Raw genomic sequence first — 14218 nt, 5'->3', positions numbered from 1 at the left:
TTGCTACCAAGAAAACAATCTCTTTGCAAAAATCCCAAGCAGTCAATGTTTTTAAGAATTTTATTTTGATAATAACTTCCTTATCATTTTTGGCTCTCCTGCAAAATTGAAAAAAAAAAAAAAAGCATATATTGTACTTTAAAAATGACGGCAGTGCTGAACTTGATACATCTTTATCCTTTCTGTTCGCAGTTTACTGAGCTGTATAGAATAAACTGCAAAAAGAGAGGACAAAGATGTATCAAGTTCAGCACTGACTGTTATTTCTCACTAATCTTTTCACTCTTCTTCTGTAGAAACTACAACTCTTATAGAATAACACCTATCTATCTAAATGCTATCTACTATTATCTATCTAATTAATCCCATCTATCTTTCCATCTATAGAACATGCCTAAAAACTTGACGAGTAAGAATTTGGTCTGCTCTGGAGTCAAATTTTACTGTGTAACAGTTCTTTCTTTATAATTTGCACGCATTGAAGAGATACAACCATTTCACATTTTTATAGTTTTATCAAACGACGTCATTACTTTTTTATGTACTTCTATGCATGGTCTGCTAAAGAATGCTGAAGAGTCTTACTACTATCCTGTCAAAATATATAAAAATATATCAAACATCACTACAGATGTTAAAAGATGAGCATTATAAGCACATTTAGTCAACTTGAAAAAAATGCCAGAAAACCTTCCAGACAAAACTACTGCCTCAAATAACATTCTTTCGCATAACACCATATTATATGCTTTTTTTAGAAGTTAAAAGAAATTTTTGATGGTGCCCAGCAAATAGTTGGACACATGAAGTAGATTAAAATATTTTAAAGATTTTAGTAACATTCAGGAGACTTGGACTTTTAGGTCACTATTACATGCTTCATCTGAACAATTTTGTTAAAAATGATAAAGTATATCTGAGGTATCCCTGTGAAAAACTTTATTTGACCAGTAAGCTCCACCATGAAAAAAGATTGTCTTGGTAAAATAGGCTGCTTTAAGGAAATGACCTTATTCTCTTTTCTTATCTCTCTGTCTCTCTCATACATACACAAACATACACACACCCGGGTGTGCACAAGCACACAGACTTTGTTTGGTATAATACACTGCTTTACTACATATATTAAAGCTAACAATGACATAGGCCTACCGATAGAGGACAAAAACATAATAATATTGGAAGATTCATTATGCTCTCTCCTTACTCTCTATCACACAAACATACACACACATACACTCACATGCATACACACACTTTATCTTGGTACCATGAGCTACATAACACGCTGAAGCTGACAATGAGATACCAACAAAGGACACAAAAATGTAGTACAGTAGTCTCCTCCTAAGATCCCGGTGCTTGGGAGCAAGGAAATGCGGGATCTTAGGCGAACCGGGATCTTAACCGATGAACCCAGGGAAGAATCTAGGGTGACCCATGATAAGGCTCACAATCGGTAAAATGGTCTCCCTCCACTCTACAATGAACTGACGTGACCGCTTGGTGGGTTAATGACGTATGGCGAGCAAAGAGTGGTTAACCTTGATGACCTATCACGGTGCATAGTGGGATGTGGCGTGCCATTTTCACTTATTATCCTATCATGAGTCTCAAGATCTACGCTTATCCAGTTGCCCCTCCTCTTTACCTGTCAAAAATTTATAGCTTTCCATTTCTGACACACCATTACGTTGTGAACCCACCAATTAAAATTCAGTCTGTCTCGAAAATTCGGGAGTAGAGACAACTGCTGCAATGGTCAAGGAAGAGTTCACGGTTCGATGTGATCCTGCCTGGAGTGAACGTGTAGGCCTAGACGATCAGTAAGAACGTATAGGTGTAGGCCCTACCCACCCAGCGAGTGATGCAAGTTTAGGTGGCGAGCTCAGGTGTGAGTGCGATGCGTGGGGAAAACAAACGCGTCGGTCAGTTCACACCTCGGTATGATCCCGTCTGGGGCAAACATTGTATCGCTTTATCGAGTTTTACAACGTGTATGTGATCACATTCACGATAGTGGTTGATCTTTGACGCGACGGACAGTTTATTGATCTCAACTTTTCACTCTAGGTTGATCGGCTGTGCCCGCCCGGGTTTTTGTTTAGCAAATTATGATCTGAAATGCGGGATCTTAGCCGAATGTAGACCATCAGAGCAGGATCTTAAGGGTGACTTTTGTATAGTAAAAATTATGTTTTCCTAAAACAACGGGATCTTAAGCGAACCGGGATCGTAAGCGGCGGGATCTTAGGCGGAGATTACTGTAATAGAAAACTCTCTCTGTCCCTCTCTCTCACACACACACACACACATGTGCATGCCCAAGTACTCACATACACACACATTCTAGTGAGTCTAGTGTTAGTAACAAAAGTGAGAATAGCCAGGCAGGAAGGTGTTAAAAAAGCAAAAGCCGTAGCCCAAACAATTTTTTCTGTCCTCTCTTTAAAATAAGAAAACCAACATTTCAATGAACCTTATGGTAGTCTTAGGTGTGCGATGGTCTCTGTTTGGAACACGAGAAGAGAATGGTTTGTTTTCTTTATTTTCATCAGTCCTGCTTTAGTTAATCATTTTTTATTAGAAAGCTCAAAAGGAAACTTACCTTCTCCTCCAGCCTCACTTCACACTCCCGCTCCTTTTTGGCAAGTTTAGCGTTAAGTTCATCCCCAGCCTTCTCTGCTTCTCTCAGTTTTGTTTGGAAACTTTTGATATCAGTCTCACTGGCCAGTCTGATTAAAAAAGAAGTGAAAAGTATTTTGCAGTTTCAATTTCCTAATACAAAATTACTATGGCCTATATTAACACATATATATTATTATATGACTTACTATGACCTACATATTACATGTCTTACCTATCACAGATCCTTGTTATGTATTTTTTTGTGTATGTAGATGTTTAGATCATTTAGGAAGCAGGCTTCATCAACCCCGGCCCTCAGGGCCAACCTGGGATGAGAGGGATAGGTCAATCACATACTTTATAGAAATTCTCCCCCACATTGGAATAAAACTCGAGTCCTATGCCACAACAAAACACCTTGCTAAATGCCCATTTCCTATGTGCCGGAACCGAAACAGTTTCCTCGGCTCAATGTTGGATACATTTTCAAATATTTTCTATCCATTTCGTCTAAATGAAATCTTTACAAATTTAAAATGCTTTAAAGGCTCTTGTTTGTCAAAACACCCCTCTACACAGCAATAGATCTTTACCACATGTCCATGTATTGCAGAATTTTTAAAAATGAAAGAACAAATTCAACTTTTTTTAAAGTAACATTCAGGAGACTTGGACTTAAAAGGTCATTATTACATGCTTCATTGAAACAATTTTGTTAAAAATAAGGTGTTCTCCCAAATACAGTTGGATAAAGTATATGTGAGGTATCGCGGCGAAATCAGGCACTCGTCAAAAAAACGAAATTGAAGAAAATGGTATTTCCCGCAGGTTTTTCAATTTTTATCAATTTTTGTTTTTTGGCTCATCACCCTTTATGTCCATAAAAAAACACATTACTATGTGGATTTTACAGAAAAAAGTAGATTAATTAATGGCATAAAATATGTAAATTATTAGTTTCCAAGGACTATCAAGCTATGGAAGTCACTAAACTTTGGCTGCCATTTTCTCGATAGTTTTACCGTTAAAACCAGCTTTAAGACGATATTAAAAAACTCCACATGACCCAAATTTGATGAGTGCCAGATTCAATCGCGTCATGACACATATATAAACTGACTGATGAAAAATGTGCTTATTTTCCTGAGCTTTACCTTTCTCTCTCTTGCTCTCTTTTTCTCTTTCTCATAATTTTTACACCTTTTTTCAATCAAATATAAAACTAGGCAGTTCAAATACAACAAAGGAACTTTATGTATCAACAGAGAGAGAGAGAGAGAGAGAGAGAGAGAGAGAGCATTAACAAAATAGCATATATTTAATTAAAATGAACTTTCTTCGTTGAACTTGCATATGTTTAGATGGAATTAAAATTAAGCCTATACCATGATGTAAAAATAGGTTCTAATGAATTTGAACTTTCCATGCTTACATTTGGTTGCTCTGATGTGATACTTGCTCTTTCTCCTCTTGCAATTGAACTTTCTATGTTGCATAATTCCCTTGATATCGTATTTGAACTCCCCTATTTTGCCATTTGATTTAGAAAAGGTGGAAATTTTCCTATCTCTTATGGAACAAATCCTCACCCTTCAGCTGCTGGGCTTTATTAAACTTTGCCCCGGCCTACAACAATATGAACAGAAAACCAGTTTGAAAACACCACAACGCTATTCAATGACTGCTCAATTAGCCGTTTGTTATTGATCTCTTCTTTGGTCTGCAGAAAAGAATATGTAAAACAGTTTGAGAACACCACCATGCTGTTCACTCACTGCCTAATGAGTTGCTTGACATTTATCTCCTCCAGCGGTGCCCCATCTGGGTCCTCACCCTTCTTGAGCTGTAGCACCATCTGTTGCACCACCTTGTCCAGTAACGTCCACACTTGTAACATGTCATTCTTGCCGTCTGAGGGAAGCATAGCAATGGGTTATGTTAGACACCCAGTTTGATCAAATTAAAAAGTTTTGATTTCACAGACAATGACACAAAATTTTATCCACAAAGCAAAAGATTGAGATGGTAGAAATTCTTTAATGCTTTCAGCATGCATTACAGACTCAGTACTGACCCCTTTCACTGTCTGGCCTGGAAAAGACTTCTTGAGAGACGGATTCGGTCATGGGTGAGAACAGTGATGAGGTTAGAATGATGAATACAAACATTGAATACAATGTCGGAATAAATCTTTCTTCCCTTCTGGTCACTTCACTCCATGTTTCTACAAAAATAAACCTCTCTTAGATCCTCTTCTCCATGCTGGCCCATGAAAGATACCGTGGACTACAGAAACAGTGCATTCAAGAGGATAACCCAAGAAGGAAGGGAGGGATAAGTTCTCCATCCATCTTTTGAATTCTGCTAGAAGGACGAGGTATTGTATCCCTCAAGTTATCTAACCCTCAATACACTTTTGTTCTGAGAGCTGTTATGTTCTCCACTACTTCTCACATCTTCGATACTGATTTGTCATGTGAAATGACTAGGACAAATTTATATAATCTAATAGAGAAATATTTTAGAAATTTGAATGTCACTTACTTCCCTAGCAGGCACAATGACAAAAGATAGAAAACCTCACTGACAAGGTGATAGAATGTCTATGGAGCATCATGCAAGTCTGGGAAAAAAGACTGCATGAACTTCAAAATCTTAACATTGTTAACTTGTCTCAATGAATGTTCATTAGGTATATATGAAAAGAAGACAAAAAGCATAAGCCTATACTTAAAATTTGAACTCACAGGGGATGAGCAACATGTGATGCAATATAGATAACAAGTTTGGGTAGGCTGATGACAAATGCAGCTTTTTCCTCAGGATATCAAACATGGCTGTGGCACTTTTAGAGTCGATGTGAACCTGTGATTTCAAAGACAGGTATTGGAATGAAATTAGGTAGTAAGGCAGTAAAAAAAATACATTATCAAAACTTACATTAATAAGAAATTATTCCACTTGATATTGGCTGCATAATTCTTTGAGATAAAATTCAGTTGAACTTTAGTTAAAAATTTGTTAACGTTGCTCAAGTAGAAGAAAATAAATAAATAACACAGCTTTCTGTTTCTAAAATTTTCTCTGATCATTTTCAATATTAATGCACATCAGAAAAAAGTATATGTTCACATATTGAAAATAAGACCTTCTCTGAATATTCATCTTACCAACAAATTATCATCAGCAAACTTCTGTCTCTGTTTGTTTTACTGAAAAAATATCAATAGTTCACCTACTTCATTTCAGATAAAAACAGAACAAAGCTACTTACGCCTTCAAATCTTTTAGCAAACTCCTTTTCGTCTTCATTTCTCACCATCTCAAAGAAATCAAGATGCCTGCCCAAAAAGAAATTGAAAAGTAAGATTGAAATGATTACGATAACACAGAATAACACAAAAGACAAGGCCAAATGCTCTTAGACTGTACAAGACAAAACCTGATGGGCATTCCTGTGTTGTGGTAAAAGTATATTTCTGATAAAAATCCCAGTCCAAGGAAGTATCACACAAGACTGGATTTAAAGCACACAAAAATTATAAAATGCTGTCATAATCTATTATCTGCGATGCAAAAGAAATAAAAAGTGACAATGAGGACAAATGTGTCTGCCTCGGTCAATATCAGTCACAAAACACAGTGTACTATTTTGAGCTAAGAGGCTCGAAAAGGCAAAAAAGTGACTTTCCAAGAAATTTTTGTTTTTTTTAATCTATTGAGAGTTTGATGTCTTCTGTTTCATTTAAGATAAAAATAAACAGCTATAATTGACTACAAATATTTCATTTTGATTTACTTTGGAGGTGTGTTTGGTTTGTTGTGAGCTTGAGTGATGAGATAAAGGAATGGGGACCTCAAAACCCTTTCAAACACTTGACCTGCTGGTGAGTAGCTATGAGATTATCTAGAACCATTACCTCATGGCCACCTTGCTTCAACATCCTTCATTCAAGCTTATCTTTAGATTTTGATCCCTTTTCGAGGATGAATGATCTGAAACGTAAAAAACTTGTGCGCGTGCGCGTGTGTGTGTCTGGGTGTGAGTGTGTGGGTGTGCACGCTCGTGTATTTATGGTGCTTTTGCAAACGTACAATTAGGTAGAGTAAACATGGCGCGTGAGCCGACTCGGGGCCTTCCGAGTCCGAGATAGGTGAAATTGGGGTAATTCAGATTGCTGTTCCTTTGCTCTTTCGCTATAGAACACCAAACACTGAGCACCTTGAAAAAGTTTAGCTTTTCTTTGTTATAACAGAGAAGTTGTTTGTGTATTGTATCTGAGTATTTTGAAGTGGAGAATCTAGGTTGGAATGGGAGGCCGGTTGGTTAAAACATTGAGACACATGCATTCAAATGCTTTGCTGACAGATAGATGATTAAACACCGTCTTTTCAATGGTGGGGATCTATAGGGCCAAGAGCTTTGAACAGGGTTTCCTGTGATATGTTTTAGGCCTTTGGCGTTTAAAAAGAAAGCCTTTAAAATGAGCAACAAATTTTGCAAAGATCATTTTAAACACAAAATAGGTAAAATACTGGCTCAAAAAATGCACCAATAGAAAGAAGAGTTATTTTTCTATAAGAATAATGTCATCAGCTTGGAATTATAATGCACCAATCCTGCTAAATTCCGAAAACTCCATATCTATGTTATAGTGATCGTAATCTGTTGATGTGGAGATTGTTTTGTGCACTTGGTCGTCTTTCATTATCTGTCAAACATGGGGTTGCAGTCAGTTAGCGAATTTAACAAAATTATATATCAAATTGAAATAGCTGTCATTTTCTTTATAAAAATGACTGAGAGGTTAAAGTATGATACCAAAAGTATAAGGAGACATAGGCCTTTCATATGGAACAGATGAATTTGAAATACAGCTACTTTGAAAATTTATTTTTGGTACCTAGTATAATGCTAACACTTTATTTACTTCATTTTTTTTTAAAATTGTAGGGAAATAGTGATAGTGTTTGGAAATAAAGTTAGCCCAATTTTGAAATTTCCTTCACATGACTTATTCTAACCAGCAGGGACACAAATCAGATGTAAAAACTATGGCGAATTCTTTCCATTAATGTAGAAAAAGCTACAGCCACACAATATTAACTCATTCGCTGCGTATTATTTTCGACTTGTGGAAGAATTTTTTTCAGGGAGGGCAAAATGAGATGATGACCATTGTGCGCAGTTCAAAGGTCTTTGGGGCCATAAATTCAAATAAATATCAATATATTATATACCAAAGGTTTCAGTATGGTTTATAGAATACATCTGTAATATTAATTTGAGTATTTTTCAACTTTGGTTCCTCTAAGAGGCGATTATGCAACACAATTTCGCCTGGATGCAGATAAAATTTGAAAATAAAAAACAAATAATCTTTGGTGAAACTCAAAAAATAAGTTGGCACCTTGTCAAATGATACATCAAAATAACCATAAATGAATATAGAACTGGAAAATATTGAAAAATTTGCAGTTATTTGCTTACATTCCATAAAATGTGTACATTTGGATCATAACATCCGATATTGAAAAAAAATAAAACAAATTTTGTAATCTTGAAAAAAGGACAAGATGCATTCACAAACAGAAAAAAACACTTGTATCTTATATGGAATTATTCGGAATTGCATTTGGAATAAACCTATACATGTCTTAAGTGGTACTTTTTGTGTAATTTCACCAAAAAGTAGTTTTTGTGCATAAAAAAATATTTTAGCACTCAAAAATATTGATTTCTCAATAACAGTGCACTGGCAATAATAGTATCAATATTATTAATAAGAGTACTACATTTTTTTAGAGAGAAAAATAACGATACATTTTGTTGTGTAAAAGTACTAAGACTGGTGTCTGGGCTATAATCTGGGCTTCGCGATAAAACTAAGTAGCATAAACTACGAAATCGCGTTTCAAAAGTGAATCTAAACTTCCGATTATTGGTGGAAACGCTTGACCCGGAAGTCAATGCTATATTATAACCTTTATTTTAACATGGATATGTGGATTGGAATAAAATCTAAGCTAGAATTATAGGTCGGTGCTCGAGCTGCCGGGGGCGGCTTAGTGTACTGACGGCACTTTAGCCGCGCCGCTCCCCATGGCTCGGCGTAGTGTACGAATAAAATGATTATCTTGAAAATCTCCCAAAAATGTGTACCTGTCTAAAGTTGAGTTCCCGTGGGAGCGCATTTTCTTCATGATCGGAACAATGCCAAGCATCAGGAGCTCATAGCGCAGATGAAGACGGAACTCCAGATGGTCCTTGGGAGAAAAAAATAATGGGGAAATGAAAAAAATTAGAAATAGAACAAAGTCTTTGATTTGAAAATGAATTCGATACAACTGCACCTTTCCAGATGAAAAAGTGCCCCCTTGTGGGAATTACACTGCTACAGGACAGCAACATTAACTGACCACTGAAGGTATTTATTTGGAAGCTGGCTCAACCCATGTTTAAAGAAGAAGTCAAAATAACATCACTCTTAACTATTTAGTCTGCAAACAGTAGGAAAAGGTGAGTTAATCTAAAAGCTTTATATTGCTTTGCAACTTTAAATTCTAGCTAAATATCTTTTCTCCTTCATGTGAAAAGTACATCCTGTTATTAAGTCTTGGGAAGTTCAATGCATTTCATTACAAGCTTTAGAATTTTGTTAACTAAGCTACAAACACGTCCAAGAAGACAAATTATTATAAATAATATGACTAAATAATTCAAACTAGGGTAATATATTTTTTATTATTATGACTAAATAATTCAAACTACGGTAATATAAACAAAAGATATAAAAAATGAATCTGGGTGAAAGTTCTAGTAAGAGTTTTACGGCACTTGCAACACAATAAGGTCATATAATCTGGGTGAAAGAGGGAAGAACTATGACGTTGCGACTCACTTGTCCAGCCCCGTACTTGAGAGCAGCATTGATAAAGGACATGATAGCGGTCTTGAGGGCAACTTCATCTCTGTACTTTCCTGTGTTTTTGTCCAGGTCACACATGAGAAGCTGAGTTGGGAAAATAAGAAAAGGGAATATTTCAACGATCAACTTTAAAGACAAAGAAAAACAATATTTCCCTGTCTCTCCCTCTCTGTCTCTCTGTGTCTCTCTCACTCACTCTCTTTCACACACACACACACACACACACTCACACACATATAATCTGAACCTTTATAAACTCTCATTCAGTCATAGCACAAAGACCTGAAAGAGATCATAAACTTCCTCTGTGTTCTTTATTAATGCATAGACCTTTGCATTCTTTATGGCATTCATTCTTTGAGCACCACAGTTAATGTTAAAATCCAATAATGATGATATAGATTTAACAGTCCCTTAAAGAATACAAACAAAGAGGGGGCTGTCATGGTCTAGTGGTACAGCGTTTGCTTTTCTTTCAAAAGGTCCCTGGCTTGAACCTCACAGCCATGAAAACATGTACTCTTTTCACCTCCTTTTTCCTGTTTAATCATCTGCCTTTACCTTCACTCCCCCACCTCACCCACACACCCATGACCTCCTGTGGGCTCCTCTCTTCTTTACTTGTGATTCTTTCTACTGCTACTCCTAACTCCTGATCTCAGGAACACTTAGTTTTCTCGGAGGACGAAAAATCTTGGAGGTCTCGTGTGCAAGTTGCACACATTAAAGATTCCTTGGTGGTTCTAAAAGTGATAAGAGAAGGCTTCGGCAGTCACCTGAGCAAAATTCAAACTTAATTCCTACCAAAACTGAAAATACTCTAGTCAGTATGATAGCATATAAAGTTCCTTCAAAACAGGAATGTGGCTGCCTAAAGGCAAGGGGGACTATGAAGAAAGGAAAAATAGTGACATACTCATAAAATCAGTTGTACTGCTAGTTGAAGAACTGACCTGAAAGCGTGTCCTCTCACCAGCATACTTGTGGAGATGCAACATGGCATTGAGCACCTTGCGATGACCACCAGGTACCAGGCAGATGGCCCCCAAGATCTCCAAAGCAGCAACCTTGGCCTTGACATTCTCTGCAGCCAGACTCTGGGCAATGGTGTTGATGCAGTCAGGGTGAGCTAACACATGAGCACGACCTTGCTGTAGATGAGAGGGTAAGGTGATTGTCAAACTGTTCAAAACAATGCTGCCCATTTACCTTTACAGAAAAGAAAGCGAGACTCTGCTACACGTTTTTTACAGATATTTATGTACAAGCTGGCCTCTGTAGGTTACAAATGTTTTAATGATAAAGCGCAACTATATTAATCAAATCTGTAGGAACTATATAGGCCTATTCCAGTTTAAGGACATCTGCTGACAACAAGAAATTTCTTTTAACATCTATAAAACTTAAATAACGGGTCAAAGGGCATTTATATACCATGCCCCAAGATCTAGAACACTTTGCACAGTGGTTTAAGAGAGATCAAATCTTTTTATTCATTCAAATGTCAACTAAAGTCATTTCTGTTTTTAAATTATAGTAGTCTCCGCCTATGATCCCATCGCTTATGATCCCGTTTTGCATCGCTGTTTCAAGAAAAAAATTTTTTTACTATACAAAAGCCACTCCTAAGATCCCCTCTGATCCACTCTGAAGGTCTACATTCGGCTAAGATCCCGCATTTCTGACAATAATATATGGAACAAACACCTGGGCGGGCACAGCCGATCAACCAAGAGTGAAAAGTTGGGATCAATGAACTGCCCGTCGCGTCAAAGATCCGCCGCTCTCGTGAATGTGATCACATAAGCGTTGTTAAACTTGATAAAACAGTACATGTTTGCCCCAGATGGGATCTCTCCTGAGCTCTCCACCTAAACTTACATCACTTCGTTCCAGGCGGGACCACATTGTGCTGTGAACTCTACCCTGACCATTGCAGCAGTTTTCTCTATTCCCGAGCTTGTGAGACAGACTGAATTTTAATTTATGTGGTCTCAACGTAATGGTGCATAACGATAAAGGCGAGGGAACTTGGTCAGAGAAGGAAAGCTATACATTTTCGACAGGGAAGGGGGAGGGGCAACTGGATAAGCGTTGATCTTGAGACTCAAGATAGGATAATAAGTGAAAATGGCATGCCTCATGCCACTATGAACTGTGATAGGTCATCAAGGTTAACCACTCTTTGCTCACCATATGTCATAAGCCCACCCAGGGGGCACGCCACTTCTTTTTAGAGTGGAGAGAGACCATTTTACTGATTATGAGCCTTAACATGGGTTACCATAGATTCTTCCCTGGGTTCGTCACAGCTAAGATCCTGGGTCGGCTAAGATCCCAGTTTGCCTCAGATCCCACATTTCCTTTGCTCCCGAGCACCGGGATCTCAGGCGGAGACTACTCTTTATATATCTGCGTTTTTTCTGTATACTTTAACTGTGCAGAACGGTTGCCTGTCCAACGCTTCCGCGGCCACCTTATTTTATCTACCCATGGCCAATTTTACCTGCCTTAAACGGCCAGGTGTGGTCTAGAATTGCCCGAAGCTTTGTCATAAACTTTAAATAGGTCCCCTGTCATTATTGTTAGTCCTTCCAATGAATGGTTACCCAAGTTGACCAATGGGAACAATAAATTTTCAACAGCTGGTGAGGGAAGCATGTGATCCTTCATAACCTACAGTCCCCGCCGACAACTCATACACAAATTTTATGTGAGGTGGCTGGTCACTGTTTTGTTTACCTAATCTGTACCAAAGTAGGCCTAACAATGGACGTTAATATGAAATTGCGAGAGAAGTGTGCGCGAATTCTTCGAGTGGTGGCGACCCAGTGTTTGTTTTACCATGGCTCTCTCTCTCTCTCTCACTCTCTCTGTGCGCGCGTGTGTGTGTGTGTGTGTGTGTGTGTGTGTGTGTGTGTGTGTGTGTGTGTGTGTGTGTGTGAAATCAGATGCTTGTCAAATTAATGAAAGCGAAGAAACCAACATTTTCCCACTTGTTGGGCAATCTTTATCAATTATTTTGACTCAACACTTTTTATGTCCAAATAAAAACAAATTTCTGTGCGGATTTTGCTGAAAAACTTTGATCAGAGGTACAAAAAATGTAAATTAATTTGCAGTTTCAATGATACTTGAGCTTTGAAGTCATCAAACTTTGGCAGACATTTTCTCACTAATCTTTCCTCTGACATCAAGCGACCACCACCTCTTTCCATTGCAAATATCTCTCTTTCTATTCAAGACAGATGGGTATTTTTTACATCATTGGCAAGACAAATAAAAAAAGCTTTAAGGTGATACCAATAATTCTATATGCCCAAAAATTGAAGAGTGCCTGATTTCAGCACACACACATATATGTGAGGCATTGTGATGAAATCGGGTTCTCGACAAAATAAAGAAATTGAAGAATACCGCATTTTTCTGCTAGTTTAACAATTTTTAATCAGCACCTTTGAGGTCAATTCAAAAATACATTTCTGAGTGGACCTTATTGCCCCAAAACGCTCAAGCTTTTGAAGTCATCAAAATTTGGCGGCCATTATCTTCCTTATTTTAGCTCTGAAACCAGGTGACCCCATTTCCTTCAATTGCAAATACCCCGACTACAAATCAAGATAAACAGTTTGTTTTCCATCAAGTCAAATGTTTCAAGCCCAAGATGATACAAGAACACCATATACCCCAAAATTGACGAGCATGTGCGTGTTTCTGCCTGCCTGCCTGCCTGCCTGCCTGCCTGCCTGCCTGCCTGCCTATACGTATGTATGTACGTACTACAAACATAATGTATAATTATGTATGTATACTGAACGCCTTTGAAAACACACAATTCTTGAAAGGCTATTGAAAAGTCGAATATGCTCTGATCGTCACGACTTTGGGAGATGCAGATGAATAGATGTTTGTTCACACATCCGTGCTCATTTTTTGTTATTTCGGAGAGTACTTTACATCACTGCACTGTAAGCAATGCATAGTAAAATGTGTTTATTGGGCGCTATATTACTAATAGAAAAAAAAAAGGTCTAAAAATGTTGGCCCTGTGAGAAGAGTAAGCCCCATCTCGCACTCATCCAATCAGAGGTAAACAAGTGTTTGGAAGCACAACAATACATCCTAATGAATTGTTCATGTGTACCACCAATCAACAAGATGTACACAGAGTTTGGTAACATTTAAACCTACCGAGTTGTTCATGAGAGCCTTGATGCAGCCTATCACTGCAGTGTGCAGGGGTCCCTCTGAGATCTGGTAGTCCATCTTGGAGAGAAAGTCGAGTAGGGATTGCAGGCCATTCTGCTCGATGAAGGCCACGACAAAACTAAAGGGGGATGGTAGAGATTACACAAAACGTATCATGATCGCCTAGGAAGTAATTGGTCGTGTTCCATGAAAAATGAGGGAAGGAGTCCTGTACAGCCCCAAGGGCAAGCAGTTCTTTATGAAAGTCTATATATCTCTTTCTTCAAAACAAAAACTAACTGATCATCTCTACAACAGACATTTCTCCTTTAGGTCCATTTAAAAAACTGAGGCGTGTGCAGAACACTAATCCCAGTCTTGGAACACCAATAGTAGTTCATACTGAAATACTGGTTTGAATCTCACATTTCATGAAAAAAATCCTATCTTGATCATTTACTTCTGTTCACTTT

General features: G+C 37.7%; 1 protein-coding gene across 1 annotated transcript in view; it reads right to left on the bottom strand.

Annotated features, from left to right (window-relative positions):
• LOC101846734 (disheveled-associated activator of morphogenesis 1) overlaps positions 1 to 14218 on the bottom strand; it is a gene marked incomplete in the record, with an annotated part of 124790 nt that overhangs the window by 33018 nt on the left and 77554 nt on the right. Inside the window, 8 exon segments of the mRNA XM_035969944.1 lie at positions 2609 to 2735; positions 4404 to 4539; positions 5376 to 5493; positions 5903 to 5969; positions 8792 to 8895; positions 9531 to 9641; positions 10511 to 10708; positions 13749 to 13884. Of these exon segments, the coding sequence (XP_035825837.1) occupies positions 2609 to 2735; positions 4404 to 4539; positions 5376 to 5493; positions 5903 to 5969; positions 8792 to 8895; positions 9531 to 9641; positions 10511 to 10708; positions 13749 to 13884 (997 nt within the window).

The sequence above is a fragment of the Aplysia californica genome, unplaced genomic scaffold (assembly GCF_000002075.1).
Source record: "Aplysia californica isolate F4 #8 unplaced genomic scaffold, AplCal3.0 scaffold00199, whole genome shotgun sequence".
Classification (NCBI taxonomy): domain Eukaryota; kingdom Metazoa; phylum Mollusca; class Gastropoda; order Aplysiida; family Aplysiidae; genus Aplysia; species Aplysia californica.
The sequence above is the reverse complement of the archived record's forward strand: the minus strand, read 5'-3'. Positions and strand labels throughout refer to the sequence as shown.